The sequence below is a fragment of the Meleagris gallopavo genome, chromosome 2 (assembly GCF_000146605.3).
Source record: "Meleagris gallopavo isolate NT-WF06-2002-E0010 breed Aviagen turkey brand Nicholas breeding stock chromosome 2, Turkey_5.1, whole genome shotgun sequence".
Lineage (NCBI taxonomy): Eukaryota > Metazoa > Chordata > Aves > Galliformes > Phasianidae > Meleagris > Meleagris gallopavo.
In genome coordinates, this window is record NC_015012.2 from 67215770 (window position 1) to 67233304 (window position 17535).

Consider the following 17535-nt stretch of genomic DNA (forward strand, 5'->3'; position numbering starts at 1 on the left):
CTCAGCCCTGAGGTGCTGCAGTAGGAACATGAACCAAACCATGTACTAAGCTGAGGGTGCTGTGGAACTGGGAAGACATGAGACACAGGTGGAAACCAGAGTGAAATACCCACTGTCACTGCTATAGCGCAACTAATCATAGAGTCACAGAATCAATAATGTTGGAAAAGACCACTAAGATCATCTAGCCCAACCACTGACTCTATGAGCAATGTGTGACCCCCTGAATCTACCAAGAGCATCACCCTGCCAAACACAAGGGCCATCCTCACAAAGAGAAGCAATGTCCAGTCACAATGAAGGTTTCACTCAAGTTGCTAATGCTAGTTCGGTGTCAGGGTACAGCAATGAAATTGTACAGATTGCTACAAGCAAAATGAAGCCTCCTTGTAAGGAACAGCTGTGCTCAGGGTATTGCTGGGCGTTAATCTGCCTGTACACCCACCTGAGTCTACAAATGAAAGCAACAAGAATGCTTCATGTGGGGAAACAGACACTTCTTCCCAAAGACAGTGACAGCAGCACATCAAAATCACACTGTGCAAGACAACATTTATAAAAACCTTGACAGATATCATCGCTTGTTTGACTTATGGAGCCATCAAACGCTCACTTCCACACAGCATTTTTGGGCCCTTCAGCTGACTGAATCACCAATTTAGAATCTGTCAGACTTCATTATGCAGATTAAGAGCCTCTCCTTGGTTCCATTTGTTATGCATTAATAAGAGAGCATTGGCAACTGTATCCCCTCACACAACCAAATCCTTTGTGCCACTACATAGTAAATTTTGTTCTTTTGAGTTTTCAGAAAAAAAAAGAAAAACGCCACACAACAGCAACATGGCTTAGTTGCTATGCACAGACTGAGAGCCGTTGCACAGGGATCAGCTCTGGAGTTTGGCCTAACTTGAAGCACTCCTGGCGAATTACACTTGGGTACAATCAGACATGGTCTGCCTGTTCCTTTCACCTACACAAGCGTGCTCAGTCCTGACTGCTGCAGTACTCCCAGAGTGGTGTGCAGTCTCCAGGCACACCGACTGCCCTACAGCTCAATGTCTGGTGCTGCTGCAACGCTCAGCAACAAAAGGCAGATTTATTATGAATGCTGGTAGGGCTCTTTTTTCTCTCTCATTGACTAGATGTGACTCAAAAAGTTAATGGTAATTGCTCTCATCTTCATTTAGCAACGTGAGAGAGAGAGAAATGGGAGCAATTTGCAGATCTGAGAACAGGTCATTACAGGTGTGTTACATTAGTGTATTCATGAGCCCCCTGGGACAGCCATGCTGAGATATCCAATAACTTTCTTAATGTGTAATTACACACCATTGGACTATAATTGATTAATTGAGAAGAGAATGTAGGCAGATGCTAGGCCAAGGCTTCTGCTGCTCATTAAATGAATATGTCCTTGCTTCTTTTTAATAAGTTAAGTGAACTACTCAAAAGCAATTAAGTGAGAAGTGAAATTCATTAAATTTTAAGTAATTATTGGTACTAACTTTTATAATAAAATGCAGGATTTATACTTTGTAGAAATGGCATCCACTTGCTCTCTGGGGTGCCCTCAGAGCACAGCTGTGTGAAGTTAACCTGCCCTGCTTGGGCATCATCCCTGCACAGTCCCAATGGTTCCCAAAGAGAGGGCCTTGTCATGGGATGGACCTTAATTCTGAGAAATAAACAGACCGTCAACTCCTGATTTTCAAACCCCTGCTTTCTTATGTTGACTCTTTTTACTTGAAGGGATGCCAAAGCCGTATCCCCTCAAACCCTCTTCCTTTTTAATGGGGAGGGCAGTATGTTCAGCAATACAAGGCAGGAGCCAACTGCAGAATGACAGAGCTCACGCCGGCCCACATAGCACTTGCTCAGACACGACAAAGCTCATTTTCATTGACGCTGCATGAGTGAGAGCTGAGGTAAAGGCATGGCAGGTCCTGGGAGCCAGGAGATATTCTGGGGCCTGGCCCTGGTGCTCCAGGTACAAAGGCACCTGTGGCTCCCAGGGTGCCCCATGACATCTCCTTCATGCCCCACTAAGTCCTCTGATTCCTCTGCAAATACCTTCTGTAAATATTTATAGCTCTGAAACAGCTTTGGAAATTTTATTTCCAATTCAACTTAACTTTCTTTGGAACAAGGCATATCTTCATACTTTAACCTTTCTACAAAAACTGTCTGAATTTTATTTAAATTGGTTATGAATGCCAGTTTCATAAAGCAAAGCCACAACTCACAATCCTTCCAATGGATACAAACCTGTTTTTTCAAGTTTTATAGAGGTTGGGGGAGATAACTTCTTTTTTTCTAGGCATTTTTACTTTAAGATATACTGAAATTATCATTAAAAAACATCCTTCTAAAATCAATTTTCAGCTAACAGTTTGCTAACTTAATTGTTTAAACTCTCAGCCAATGAAAAGATTGGTATTTCTTTGAGATCATTTTTGAAAAAGCCATTTGTCAATGAGAACATGTTTAATATATTCTAAAGGGGAGCTACAGGAAAGAAGGGGAGAGACTCTTTGGCAGGGTCTGTGATGATAGAACAAGAGGAAATGGCTTCAAGCTCCAAGAGATTTAGGTTGGGTATAAGGAAAAAGCCTTTTACAGTGAGGGCGGTGAGGCACTGGAACAGGTTGCCCAGAGGTGTGGTGAATGCCCCATCCCTAGAGACTTTCAAGGCCAGGCTGGATGGGACCCTGGGCAATCTGACCAACTATGGTATCCCTATTCATTGCAGGGAAGTCAGTCTAGATGACCTTTAAAGGTTTCTTCCAACTCTAAGGATTCTTTGATTCTACGATAATACGAAAATTATAACTTCAGTAAACACATGAAATGAGGAAAACAAAGAGTAAAAATAGAGGAATACAGCACAGCAGTGTAGTGAGGAGAAATTAAAGTAGGAGAAATTATTTGGAGATCACCAATAATTGCACATTTATTAATAAAAACCTTAATGCTGGTTCTGGGAAGACAACAGAACTGGGGCTGTAATGGGATTTTAATTATTTTTCTTTTTAACAAATGCATTTTGCTTCCCTTTTGAAATAATAATAATGTCGAAAACTAGAAAACTGCCTCCTTCTGAGGAAAGGAAAGCAAAGTGTCAAGTGTCACATCCTAAAATAATACTCCTGTATTGATATGAAGGAAAATGCCCAACCAGAAACCCCAGGCTAAGTTGATGGCTATAACTGGAGCACTGAGGAGAGCTCTGCTGGTGAGGGGATGGGGCTGGTATGCAGACCAGAGGTCCTAACACCTTCTGTCACCCCACCAGCCCCATAAAAACGCTGAGTGGAAATTCCTGGGGAAAGCACCTGCCTATCACATGGCTTAATCCCACTCTGTACCACCACTGAGTAGGCCCTCATCCCACTCAAACTGTGGATGGTGGCCACCCTCAGCAGTCCTGTGCATCCAAAAAATGAGACATGGGTCTTATTTCCAAAGCTGCTCCCTCAAGTGTGACTATTCAGTCTGGCATGGCAGTATTTTCTGCAGGTTCCATCTCGAATCACAGCCTTCACATTCAATGTTATAAAAAACCTGTGTTTGCCATGCTTCCAGTTATCTGTTAGCAGGCCTACAGCACTTTCTGGTCAGAGAGGGGGAAGGAGATTCTGGGCAGTTGTTTGTCTTTCCTTGCCTGTGGAATACAGGGTGGGATCCAGAGCTCACAGCAAGTTAATGGAAGGGATCCTACTGATTTCATGGGGATTTGGATCAGACGTCGGCAGAGCCCTAAAAATGCTGTGAGTCAAGGAGAACAGCAGCCTCCCCCAGGTCCCAGGGCAGGCAAGGCACAGGACTGCCACTGACATGGAGGAGGCTGGAAGCACATGGGGCAGGATGGGGAAGGTGCAGGAAACTTCTCCAGGCCCCAGAGAAGCACTTCTTCCCAACACAAATCCCATAAGTAAACTGTAACAAGAGCCACCACCATCCTTTCCACTGTGGAGCAGAAAAATAGATAACCAGGAGCAGGGCAAGAGGGATGCAGCACACGCATGGCATACCTGGCCTGGAAGCAATTCAGGACCATGAAAAATCATTGCTGATTTTGCCTGGGATGTCTCCTTTGCTTGAAAAGAAGCAGAATGCAAGTTGTTCTGTTTTGATGGTGTTTGGTAGGGTCTGGGGCAGGTTCTTTTTAGAAAATATTCTGCTCTAACTCATGAACAATTTAGCTCTTGAAACTGAAATGTTACAGACGATCAGACCACGATATGACCTAAGCTCCACTGTTATTTCAGTCACAGAAAAGGCTGAATTTCATGTGGCAAAGATTACTGAGTTTTCAAGAACACCAGTACCAATTTTTGCTAAAATTGCTTTGCTCGATATTTCTGTTCCAGAGCCATAACTGCAGTTCTGACAGTTCTTTGGGCCTGCTCCAAAGCCCCTGAAGACAACGCTGGGCTCTCCATCGGCAGCCATGCATTCCCACCAGCCACATGCCTGGATGGCTGCTGGCACAGCTGACAGTGTGCTATGGGGTGCCTCCGGGCTGCGGCCGCAAACTGATCAAGAAGCTGATGAAACCCACTGGTAAACAACAAAAAATTGGTACCAGAGGAAAGAGGCAGCAAAAAACAGGTGTCACTAGAACAGCAGTCGGCTCTGGTGTGGAGGTTTTGGCTGGTGGGTGGGTACTACCACCACAGGGTGCCCCAGTTCTGGGCTGCTCTCTCCTGCTACATCCCCAGGGCAGTGGGATCTCCTTCAGACCCAACTCGGGGTAGTGCCCTGAAGGCTGGAGGTGGCCAAAAAGCCTCAGTTCCCCAGCCCTTGGGAAGGCTGAGAAGGTGCTCTCCTTCTCCCTCTCTTGGTTTGAACCTAAAAGGAAGGAGAGGGACTCCATGGAGAGCCTCTGCTTTTGCTCTTTGCTAGGAATAAGGAGGCAGTGTGGACAACAAAAGGGGAAAGGCAGAAGAGGGGATAAGCAAAGCAATTTCCCCCTGATTTGATCCTTTTTTAAGGGTATGCATTTGCAAGTGTACCAGCAGGCAGTTCATTTCAGCACTGAATCAATAGCTGTTTTACTCCATATTGGGGCATAGGAAATAGGTCAGGTACCTTGTAAAAAGAGAGAACCCAAACCTTGCTTTCTGAAACCCAAATTCTTGTGGCTACCTGAGTACACTGATACACATACCTATGTTTAATGTGCCTAGGATTACAAGGCACATACAAGACAGGACCTATTCAATCACAAGTATTCTCAGTGTCCTCTAAAGCCTGTCTAGTAAGTACTGAAGTGATTCCCTTTCCAGAAGTATAATTCTGAGGTCAGGACTTCCCACCTTGTCACCTTCCTGGTTGCCACCCTGTGCCAGGCTCCCTGACCCTGGCTCCCCATTGCAGCAACAGTGTGACAGAAGCTGAAAGGAGCATCCTCTGCAGCTCTGGCTCCTCTCAGCCTTGCCTCTGCATCCATGACAGCCTTCTGCTCACATCTAAGCAGCTTGCATTCTGTGCTTCACTTGTATTTGCGTCAGATATCTTTTCAGAGCTTTCTCTCCCTTTATTTGTTAGTGATTATAGATCAATGGCTGTGGGTGAGTTTGTATTCAATCTGATAACAAGCATGTTTATTTTTGTCATTTATGTAACAGCTTCCGAACACCAAGACTATCTCCTAAATCACTGTACACTGGAGTCACAAATTTATCCTCCAGGAGCAGAATTGCTGGGAGCAGACTTTTTGATTTCAAAGAGAAAGACTTTACTGCAGCACAGTCATGGATCACAGCTGAATGTGGGACTGGAAAGGAATTTTTTTTTCAGGCTCTTCATGTTTTATTTGTATTTTTGTTGGTTGCTTTTTTGTTTTTTTTGGCCTGCTTTACATATAGTCCCAGAGTGGTGGGTGGTATTGAGATCATCTCCATAAACAAATGATCTGGAAAGCAACCTGTCATTTAATTTCCTTAACTCATCAGACCCTCCTGAACTTAGACAGCAGCACACTGGTCTGAAACCTTGACTCGGTATTCTGGGAAGCCCAGAGGGGGGAAGGATGAACTGTTGATTTTTCTTTACCACTTCTGTTAAAAGGCACCCAAGCATGGCTCTTCCTACCCTGACTAACCTGGGTAGGTGCCAGATGGATTTCCCCTTTCTCTAGGCAATGGCTGAGGAATTTCAGCTGGCTAGGGCCAGGGCTGGAGGCTTTTCAGTGGCCTTTTCATCCCAGCCTGCCCTTTCTCAGCAGCTAATCCCATCTCTGCCCAGATCCACTATTCGCTGGACTGTACTGCTCCTTTACAATCAGCTTCCAGAGGACTAAATTCTGCCTTTTCCTTGTGGAAACAAAGAGATGTGTCTGAAAGAAAAGCTTCCAGCCACTCACGGAAAAAGGAATTAAAATCCTGAGGCAGTGCCTATGGTAGTAGGGTGGGTGGCTGGCCAAAAAACCATGCTGGCCAGGCTCTTTAAAAAAAAATTGTATTATGCACTTCTCAGTATTTATCATGGGTAACTAATCTTAAGAAAACACGATCCACAAAGCTGCTGAAAAGCTCACAGGGAAAATTTATCTCCTCAGTGACTGGAGCTTCTCATCCACTTTGCTTTCTGTGCTGTAAAACACAGCACATGACACAAAGCATATCTGGATTTAGCACGGGACATGATCGCCCTCACCTAATCCTGTAACTGCATAATGGCTTTCTATGCCAATCAAAATCTTTAATTGTCTCTGCTTTTCTTAACGTACACTGTAAGCACTCAGAGGGTTATGTTGCACAAATTATAACTCATTCCTCCTCCTTTTTCCTATCAAGCTGTCTCTCATAAAAAAACACACATCAGAGCTGCATCACTCTAACCAAAGCATCTCCTCCTCCGAGGTGTGAGCAGTGAAGATAGCACATGACTCGCAGTACTGCAGGCTGACATGCTTTCGAATCCCCCCAAGTACTCAGGAGTTAAGCTCTCTCTGGTGCCCGTGACCCAGGCTATTAGCATGCAGCCCGTGTAGTACAGCTCCCTCGGGCAAACATCCATGCACAGCCCCACAGCGCCCAGCCCTGCACCCGCCTGCCAGCGCCACGCAGCACAAGCATCTCCCCAGCCCGCAGCCCACGCTCAGTGCAGCAAGCCTGGCTCGAAAACGGCAGCTGAACCCTACAGCAAAGAAAGCACTTTGGAGCCTTGGCTTCCCAGCTCACCTGACAGGCTACCGCAGCACTCAACTGCACTAAGAAAACTCCAAGGATTTCCTCATTCTTAAAAGCATAAACTACTTTCAGTTTCTCTTTCCTTTAAGAATCTCAGCTATCCACTCCTTCTCAGGCAGTGCCTGACTTGCACTGTTAGAGCCTGGGTAAGTTTTTACCACTAGGAAAATATTTTTTAGTGGAAGCAGGTGTCCCCACTCCTTTCTTTCATATTTTTGGTTCATCCCTCCCAAGGAAACAGTTGCTAGCACAAACCCAGGAATTCCAACTGGCCACAGGAGACAGATGCTGTCTTACTGGACAGTTTCTGTGACATTCATTTTACTCTCAAGCACATTTGAATACATCACTGTTAAAAAAATAAAAAAAAAGAAGAGTCAAACATTAAGAAAAAAGCACTACCTCTCTGTGAAACATGTAGCATCTTCAACAAAAAATTGACACAGTTCCTCCTTCCCCCTAAGCCTAGTCCTACCATTGTACATCCACTATCAGTTCCTAAAATGCATCTTGAAAGATAGCAGAGGTATTCATTGTTTGTCTACTTTTTTTTGTTTCTATCGACGAATTGAGTATGGGTTACATCCCTGCCAATTTTGTTTCCAATAGCATAGGAAAATATGACTATGACAAATTGCTTTTATTACTTCCTTAAACAAGAACTGAAACTTGTCCAAAAAAGCATATGAAAGACTAACTTGGATGATTTGAGCTTTTGCCAGGTACAGAAGTGATACAATAATGCAATAACTTACATGGATACTGATAAAGGAGTATTTAACAGGGCATCGAAAGAACGCTTGATTTTAACAGTACAAAGGAGGTTAATTGGTTCTTTCATAGCTTGCGCTAAAAATAAAGCAGATTTTCAGTCAAAACAACATATTTCTTATTTTGTATACACGCCATTGTGCTGTCTTATGACCCTAGTTCTGAAGTTCAGCAACACTCAGAAGCCATCCTGACTTCAGGGACATCACAGGGGCATGGGATGGTTCCTCACACTCAGTCTGAGCTAGGGCACAGTAATTAAGCATGGCTGTTATGAAGCCCCTCCACTTAATAGGCAACGGAATTGGGACTACCATAGGGAATCTCTTTTTGTGTTTGTCTACTTTCCTCACTTTAGCATGTAACCTTGCTGCCCCTGAAACCACCAGCAGCTTTGCAAGGGATTAAAGAGGAAGCAATCCCAGGTCAAAAGGTTCAAGTCCCTTTTTGTTTAAGGAAATTACACTGGGAACCAGCCAACTCTTCCGAATGTTACGTGTGGTCCTGAAAACATTGTCATGACTCCACAGGGGCTGGTTTCGCACTCAGGATGCTGGCAGTACATGAGCCTGTGGTCCACCAGTGTGGATGCCAAGCCCATCTCAAAGGGACAGCAGTGTGGGCATCTCTACAAATTGCACCAGTCTAGCGGCAGTTCTCATGCTGGGTTATCCCAGCTCAGCATCTTGGCTCCCCTGGCTGTCCCACCTGGGGATCAATGCTGGCATTTGGTCAGCACCTTTTGCACAGGCTTCAGTGCCTTGGGAATGCAGCTTGTTCCTCTGCTATCCCTCTCTTGGCTATTATAATTAAGACAAAAGCACTATCGTTTGTTTCAGCTTATTTCAAAATCTAATCCTGTGTTCTGGTTCTCTGCAAATATTTCCATTTAGCCAAATGACACATTTTATGTAGGTGAGGCCAAGAAGAAGGGTGAGGGAGAGATCTACCGATTCATCTCAACCTCCATTTTCAAATACAGTGCATGAATCTCCTTTACATACACTACAATTCATTTTCTATTTACTCTAGGTACACAGAAAAACTCATGGTAGAGCAGTCATTTTCGCAAGCTAATCAAGAACATTAGGTCCCAACAGATTCATTTAATAGAAATATAATAGGCATTCCTGCTTCCCTTTCATCTCACCTAGCTGCAAACGCTGAAATGAACAGAGTTAACCCTGCTTTGGAACTGAGATCCCTTTGCAGCTAATAGTGGCTGTGCTTCAACTTGTGCTTCAGTGCAGGCTCCCCATCAGTGCTTCCTGGCTTTTGCTCTTTCCCCGCAGCAGAGGAGCAGCGAGGAGAGGCTGCGGGCGAGGAAGCTCTGAGCCCTACGGCCGTGTGTACTGAGTGGATGGGGGTGAGAGCTTTGGGGCACTGGTCTGGCTGTCTCCTTGCACCACATGGGACCAGGCAGCACCACGAGGCTGTTCACATTCTGACATCAAACATACGAGATTGGCAAGCAATTCAAGATCTTAAATCGTTCACGGATACCAGAACTAGCATTAGAATGCTAAACAGAAACACACAAAAAAAAAAAAGAAAAAAGAAAAAAAGAAAAAAAAAAAGTAATATTTCATAATGTATGGCATAATGAACAAAAGCCTTTCAGAAAGAAAAACGGTTTTCACTGTGCTAAAGTAACAATCTAGACTTGTTGTAAGTATGTTATTCTTACAAGTAGTTCGCAGTTATTCTTGAAGGCAAGTCTTGGAGTTTCCTTAGCATAGTGCTGCTGGGGAAAATTTTCAGCATGTCCATCTTCATCTCTAGCCTGAAGGGAAATATAATGGCCTATTTAGGGACTTACAAATAATGGAAGGAAAAAAAATAGCTAAAAGCATAACAGCTCAGATCATTAAAACAGACGGGAATCCCCAAACACAACATCATTAAAAAGTTTGTTTAAATACACCTTTTAGATACGAGAACCTGCGATGCCGTTCTCTTACACAGCTTAGGTTGAACATGCAAATTCATCGCAGAATAATCATTAGAACAACAAAGGACAAACCCAAAACAAAATATTTGAGCTGGAAACCGTGAGTAACTTCAGGGTTTCCATTTACTTCATTGCATTTTTCAGGATTACATTACATACGTTCTCGTTTCAACTTTTTGACATGCGTAAGCAATCCCTAGATAATGTATTTTCAGTTTAACAGCAAGGCCAAAAAAATAAATCAGCTTTCATAGTCATATTTTACATGTAACACTATTGTAGACAAACGGACTCCCCCTCCGTGCTTAAGCGAAGACCCAAAAGGAGCAATCAGCTCGCGAGAGCAGCCACCCTTCCATCAAACGCGGGAAAAATATTTAATTACGAAGATGCATTAAAAGTTACTGGTTATTTGGAGCTGCACTGTTAATTAAGAAAGCCGAAGTTTAAATGGAGACATTAACAGAGCCCATTAGCAACACTGCCTGCATATAGCATTTTCCTCCTCATCTGCAGCGTTTTCGGGTTTTGAGCTGAAGCAAAAGGGAGAAGAGGGTGAGAGGAGGAGTGTCGGCAGAGCACTCATTACACTGTTCATTTGGGTGACACTTGCACTCTGTTCCGCTCCGTCTCATCTGATCCCTGACTGTTCGCTCTCTCCCTCTCGCAGCCTCCCGAAATTCACAGCTGAGCTGTCTCCCTCGCATATGGCTTGCATATAATTATGCACATTCCATTTTACACTGCATTAAAATGATGAGATCCTGGCTCCCTGCCAGCGTATTTAAATAAGCCCCAATGAGCCAGGGGTGGGGGAAGGAGTGGGGCCGAGGAAGGGATGTGGGGGGGACGCAGTAGGGGGCACGATGCGGTTCCAGTCCCCAAAGGAAGGTGACGGCCAGGCCCGGGGCACAGCATCTCCACGGCTGCAGCAGCGCTCCCACATTGTCCCTTCTTGCGTGGTGTGGTGTGAGCTGCCTGTTTGCACGTGTCACACTGCCAGCACAAGGACATTTTTTTTAGTCGTTGGCATTTGTGAAAGCTATTTGCACTTTGCACGTTGCACGGCTGGTTCGCCTGCAGAGAGGCTTCTGCCTCTCCTCTGGAGAAGGGCTGGGAAAGGGAAGCAGCGGGTGAGCGGTGCAGGAATTTTTGGGAAAACGTGACGAGGTTACACCAGCTGCACCTCAGCTCTCTGCTGGCTGTCCTGAGGCATTAGCAAAATTTGCCCAATGGAGACAATGCAATTTTTAAAAGTGCAAACTTTGCCCAAAAGTATCTTTCAAACAGCATCTACTATCGGGAAATAGAAAAAGAGCTTACAATGTGTGTGTCGTAGTAGCTTATATATATTTTCTATTTTGCTGCCTCAATAGCTGCCGTTTGGAAAATGTTTTACAATTTTCCTTCTAACCACAAAGAAGAGGCAAAGCATTCCCGAGCGCCCCAAATCCCTTTCATATTGACAAAGGCTTAAATGTATTCTTCTAATTATTAACTTGGAACTGAACCGTGTCTCACACAATACATCTCCCTCCCATGCTGCATCAAATACCAAGTCCAAATCTGAACATATTTTATTAAAAAAATAAAATAAAATTGCTCATTTTGAAAACAAACTTAATCATTTTCTCATCTCGTAGCCTGGGTGAAGGGACACAGCCAGCTTGCTGAGGCCCTTCCAAGCAATTCAGAACTCAGCGGGACACAAATGCCCTCCCAATGCCATGCACAGCTCAGCACCAGCAGCAGCTCTGCCCTGCAGAAATGGCTGCACCTGCATGCAGCCAGGTGGCAGAGACCTTCTGAAGACCTCACATGGGGCTTTATGGGTGCTGCACAGAGCTGGGAGTGCTGCCCCAGAGCTGTGCAGCCATGTCTTGGGGCTGCACTGGATGCTGCGCACGTGCCGGGCTGCAGGTTGCAACCTGTCTCTTGGGGCCCTGTCCCAGTGCACACACCTTGCAAAGTGAAATGGATAGCAAGGTGTTTGTGATGCACGTGTCACAACACAGAGACAAAGCCCGCTGACCTTGAGCCACTTACCAAAACTGCTGGTTCAACAAAGGCTGCTGCTGCCAGCAACATGCTCCCCTCCTGCCTTTCCTTACTTCAGATGTCACCAAAATTTCCTTGTCTCAAAACCAGTTGAATAGCATACTGCTATCATTTACTTAAGCAGCAAAAGTATATTTGGCTAGCTCCTCTTCACTGGATAAAATACTTGCTTTCAGCAGCCAGACCTATTTCCCCAGCTACCTCACATGAATCCATCACTACCATCTTCCAGTTGTAAATAATTTGTAGAAGGAAACACCCTTACAATGTTCAGCACCATTATAAGCGTATTAAGAGCGGCTCAGAGTTTATCGTGTCATTGCAGCACTCTGATATGCCTGTATCTGTGCTGAGTCCCTCTCTGTCACTGCTGTACACCAGCAGGCACCTGCCCCAGCTGCCCTGCCTCTCTGCCTCGCTCCCAGCACGCTGGCATCTGCAGCTTCTCCATCAGCCCCACTGCCATGGAGTGCATTTTGAGTGCTACTGTTCAAAAGAATGCAGCTGAAAAAAAGCAAATCAAACCTGTCATCTCCCTGTTTTCTAAAATGCTTTTAAACCCCAATACTGTTACAGAAATGCTTTCAACAAAAAGTGCATGTCCAAAGTGCTAGATGTAATGAATGCATGTATACAATATATGGCGACTGCTCTCATAGCACATTTTGTTCCAGGACAATAAAGGCTTCAGCTCTTACTCTGCACCTTGGGATCACAGTTAACACTCTCACTTTCATCAGCAGAAAACTATTTCAAATTTTCTGCGGCAACACCTCTCCTGGGAATTCCAAATCCCTCACTGAGCAGCCCCAGCTGGCAGGTAGCTGCCTGTCGGCAGGGTGCCATCCAGGAGGGGAACTCAGCACAGGGACTGCTAGCAAAGGAGAGCACATCACCCAGGGCGTGTTGATGGCCGGGAAGATCTATGGAGGGAACTACAGCCATCTCTGTGAGGCTGGCTTGACTTGCAAGTTCAACATGATGACGGGTGGCAGAGGAAATTGTGGCCTTTAATTGCAGGTTAGATATCAAGAAACCTGTCTTAATGATAGGTACAGCAAAGCATTGGAATAGATTGCCTAAGGAGGCTGTCAAAGCCCCATCACTAGAGATTTTTAAGAGCAGATTAGGCAAACATCTGTCAGAAATAGCATGCACAGAGTAGCTCCTGACTTGACAAAGTGGGACGGGTGAGTGCACCTCCTCTCCCAGGTCCCTTCCCTTGTTGTTCCCTGACACTGAGCTTTGGAGGAAAATGGCAGTACAATAAGGGGAAAAAAAAATAAAATCAAAAAAAGAACAGAAAGAGGGATCTGAAAGGACCTCTCTGAAAATAGCACAGCATTTGATGTTCAGTGTGTACTCATTAATAAGTGCATCATGACAACTATCTTTGGCTACACAAACTGTGCTATCTGCTCATCAGCCAAGCAGCCTATATTTGTGAAAGATGCCAGTAGTTTGGAAACAGACTATATATCAAGTCAAAATTTCCTTTTTTAACAAGAAGGAGGAAGAACAATCTACAGTAGGATTTCCTCCTCTCCAAAGTGCTTCAATTTCTGCTTGGATATTTGTTTCTTCATAGAGAAAAAATATCTTGATCCAGATTGGGGATTTCTTCGCTTCAGTGCCTTTTTATGCAGTCTTAATACTGGAAAAGGAAATCTGTGCTTGTAGCTTAATACTAAGGGTAGGATCTCATGATAGTGTAAGTCACAAGGCAGGCTGAACACAATAATTTATTAAGATGGAACTTGTTAATGCAAAGCTTTCACTAAAACGGGACAATGCTTTTGCAATAAAATCCTAATGCTAGGTCCACAAAAGTTTAATGCCACTTAAATGAAAACACCTAACATCTACTTGCTAGGAGGAACGTCCGATTGAGTAATGCAGAGTGACAGAATATTAGCCTGCTTACTCAGTATAAAATTGCCATCTAATTTCCCTAAATGTCCTTTAAAATGGATGAAACACGTGGCAGCCACTCCTAGATATATTAAAGGCAGGCTGAGTGTCTCTGGTAGGACAAAAAAAGCCGTGGCAAGTCAAACATCATCACTAGAGAAGCACAGACAACTGCTGTAAGGCTGGCATCCTGTTGTGATGAGAAGCCTGCATTGCTCTTAGTGCTATTGTCCTGGACTGGCTGCAGATGGGGCAGAGCACCATGCCTCCACATTCCCCACAGAAGTATCTCTCCAGCCAGAGGGGTGAGGAATTCCTCGTCCTCCAAATGCATCTCTTGAAGGAAATCCTTGGGGAGACCCTAATCCTTGAAATTCCAGTTCCTGTGGATTGCTGTTGTCCCACATAATCAATTGTCATGGTCTCTGTATTCGCTGCACCAGCAACGGTAAAAATAGTACTCCACTTCCATCTGTTGAGTGTATTCTTTCCAGAAATGTGGACGGGCTCACTCTGGCCTGGGGCTTGGTGGGAGCACTGTGGCCCTGCACCCACAGCAGAGCCTGTCCAGGACCCCTGGCACTGTGCACCCAAGGAACGAGTCCCTCTCTCAAGGAAGACCTCCCGCTAATATTTCATGAGAAATTTGCTCTCCACAAGGATTCCCAGATTTTCCTGAATGGCAGAGCAACACTACCTGTGGGCTCACCACATCCCGCAGCTGCACGCAACCCACTAGCCTCCACAGTTGTCATTTTTTGGCCATCCCATACCTTGGGCCCTCCCCAGGTGAAAGAAGCCTGTCCAGCATAGAGGGGCTCTCTGCTGCGAGCAGCTCTGAACAGTTGGTGGTGGGCTACGGAGAGTCTGTGGGCCACATGGTACTAACTTCCCTCATTTCCAGCTGCTAAAATGCATTTAAAGACAGCTAAAAATACATTAAATACTTTCCTAATGTTATTTTTCCATGTAAGCAACTGCTGTAGCCACCACAGGAATGTTATTTGATCGCCAAGGGGAGGGGAAGTGGTCCACGAGACAATCTGTCTGCTGGAGGTGATCTACGAAGTTAAAAAGAAATTGGGAATGTGCCTTCTTGTAACTTCTTTATGAAGTGTGCAGAGGAAAACCAGCAGGGCTTCTGCTAGCTTCTTTTGCTCCCTTGAAGGAAGCCTCCAGTGAACTGAAGCAAGAGGAGAAGTTACCAATGCCAGCACAAGAGCTGGGGACTGTGGCTCTCTCAGCATGCAGCTGCAGGCAGGCAGGTCTGTACCATTCTGTTGCAGAGATCTGCCCACACCTCTCTTGAAACCTCTCCCTGGCACTTAGCTACTCCCGGCTTCCATATACTATAGGACAGGCCACTGTGCTGCAGTACCCTTCAAAGCGAGCAAGGCCATGTGGTCACTGAGGAGAGATGTCCTTGTAAAGAGGTCATCTCCAAACAGAATCTGAGGCACAACTCCTTGCAGACACTCTAGGCAAGGCCAGGGACCCTCTTTGGCAGCCCACCTCTTGCAAAGAGCTGCTAAGGCTTTACCATTGTATGTCCACAACCAGTGGTGGTGAACTTAGACAAGGCCTCCAATTTTTGTCCAAATTTTAGTTGGCATTTAATTTCTACAACTGCCAACAGTGAATACAAAGTCTGAAAACAACAGCACTGACGACAGACTAGATCAGAAAGGTGTTTCAAATCCACAAGTTTAGGGAAAGGGTTGATGCTGTTGTGGAAATAACTTGGGGTGCCAGGGATCTGACTGGTGTGATTAAAACTGGAGAAAAGGCATCATTCAGAACATCTTGGAACCTCCTCCCCTGTGCTGACATAAGAAACACTCTCTGACTTTAAAAATAAATGGTCACTGGGTCAAAGCTGCTATTCTAACCAAATCCAGCCCACTCTTCCTCATTGTCCCTTTCTGAAGGTGTGAAAACTCTTGGGAAACAGGCAGTTTTGCTGAGAAAAGCTACCCCAGAAAAATGCCTTGTGACAAAGAAGGAGAAAGTGCCAATCTGTGGAATGATAGGGCAATGTTTCTGAAATTAGCCTTGTCAGAGCAACTGAAGAATGTCATGTTCATTTTCTTGCATAACAGAAGCACACCAAAAACTTTGAACAAATGTGCCTGGAAATCTGATAAACAGATATTTGTGGATTTATTTTTTTTAAAATAATGCTTTTCTTCATGGTCTGTGGCTCAGAACGATTCAGCTTTTTGTATTAAATTTTTCACTCAATTTTGTGGTATAAAATTAACCACAGTATATATTTAAAATGCAATCTGCACATTCTATTGTAATGTAGGTAATATTATAACTGAATCAAAAGGAAATGCTAACAACAGTACTACCCTGGTGTCCAGTAAACCCACAACTTTCTTCCTACTGTGCTTAAAACTCACTTAAAACATACACACGCGCACACACACACACAAGAAAAAAAAAAAATTGGCTTTATGGATTCAATACACATTTTCTTTCTCTAGGTTTGTTTCATATTCTTTAGAGAATAACTGTGATTTTCTGCTGAGCTCCTCATCAAGAGTCATACACTTTTCATACAGCTTGCACTGCTGTACATGCATAGCCCCTTCTATCATGTAAAAAAAAACTTGGCCAAAACTGATGACAGCTTCCAGTTTTGCCCTATATCAGGAAAGAGAAACTGATGGAACAACAGCTTCTGCTGCCCTGGTCCACTGCTGTAATGTGTATGGGAAGAAGTGAATTACTGAGCAGCTCAGAGTCCTGGACTCTCCAGCAGGGTAAAGTGGCCCAGCCTCCAGTCAGCAGTCCAGGCAGGGAACTGCCCTCTGCTCTCAAAGAAAAATTCCCCATTAAGTCTCCTTTCCCCTTTACTTTACAGACCTATACACCTTCTTCCTTCCTCTGCTAGATAATAACCATGCAGTTTCTGCAGCTTTCATAGCACAGTGATATACAGGACGTGTTCAGGTGGCTGCCACGAAGGCTCATTTTTCAAACTGCACAAACCTTTACCCGTATCATAAATTTTTAATAACCACTTCTGAATTGTCAGAGAATAAATATGATAACAAAAACATCACACTGAGATAATCTGGAAGAAAAAAAACTTTGTTTATTGCCCCTTCTTCGACAAGTCACAGCTGCATGAGACCTTCATAACACTGAGACTGTCCTGCTAATCCCCCTTCTGATTCATGGCAGGTCCAATTCAGAGACACTAATGGACTCTGCCTGACAGTTATTGTAACTTATTCAATGCACAGCCTAAAATATAGCCAGGAAAGAAATTAAAATATACTACAGATTTCCCAGCAGATTCCATTTTGGTAATGGGCAGTTCACAGCAGCATAGCTGATCATTCCCAACAAGCTTTCTCTCCCTCATCCCATTCCTCATGTGTTACAGTTCATAGGATGAAAACATTTTCTGGGGCACTTTGTGCGTTTCACAGTCAGGTAGCTCAAGCATCTTTTCCACCACTGCTTTTCCTACAAGAATTCCCAGGCACAGATAAGAGGCTGCTGCACAGGGCAATCACATGTTTCCAATCAGCCTGCCAGAGACATGGGGAGGCAGAAAAACAAAACACAACACCCAGGAAAAAAGAATCCTTGCATGTTGGTTATAGTTAGCTAAGGCTTGCAGACAAAAAA

The 17535-nt window shown here is 44.5% G+C and overlaps 2 protein-coding genes across 2 annotated transcripts in view; both read right to left on the bottom strand.

Annotated features, from left to right (window-relative positions):
• The window catches only part of SOBP (sine oculis binding protein homolog), a 33868-nt gene extending 23240 nt beyond the window's left edge, over window positions 1-10628 (bottom strand). The window contains exons 1-2 of the mRNA XM_031552662.1: window positions 10511-10628; window positions 9658-9773 (exon numbers count right to left, since the gene is read on the bottom strand). Coding sequence (XP_031408522.1) covers window positions 9658-9773; window positions 10511-10628 — 234 coding nt within the window. The remainder of the gene's footprint in view (window positions 1-9657; window positions 9774-10510) is intronic.
• Window positions 1-17535, bottom strand: part of PRDM1 (PR/SET domain 1) — a 690597-nt gene that overhangs the window by 526007 nt on the left and 147055 nt on the right.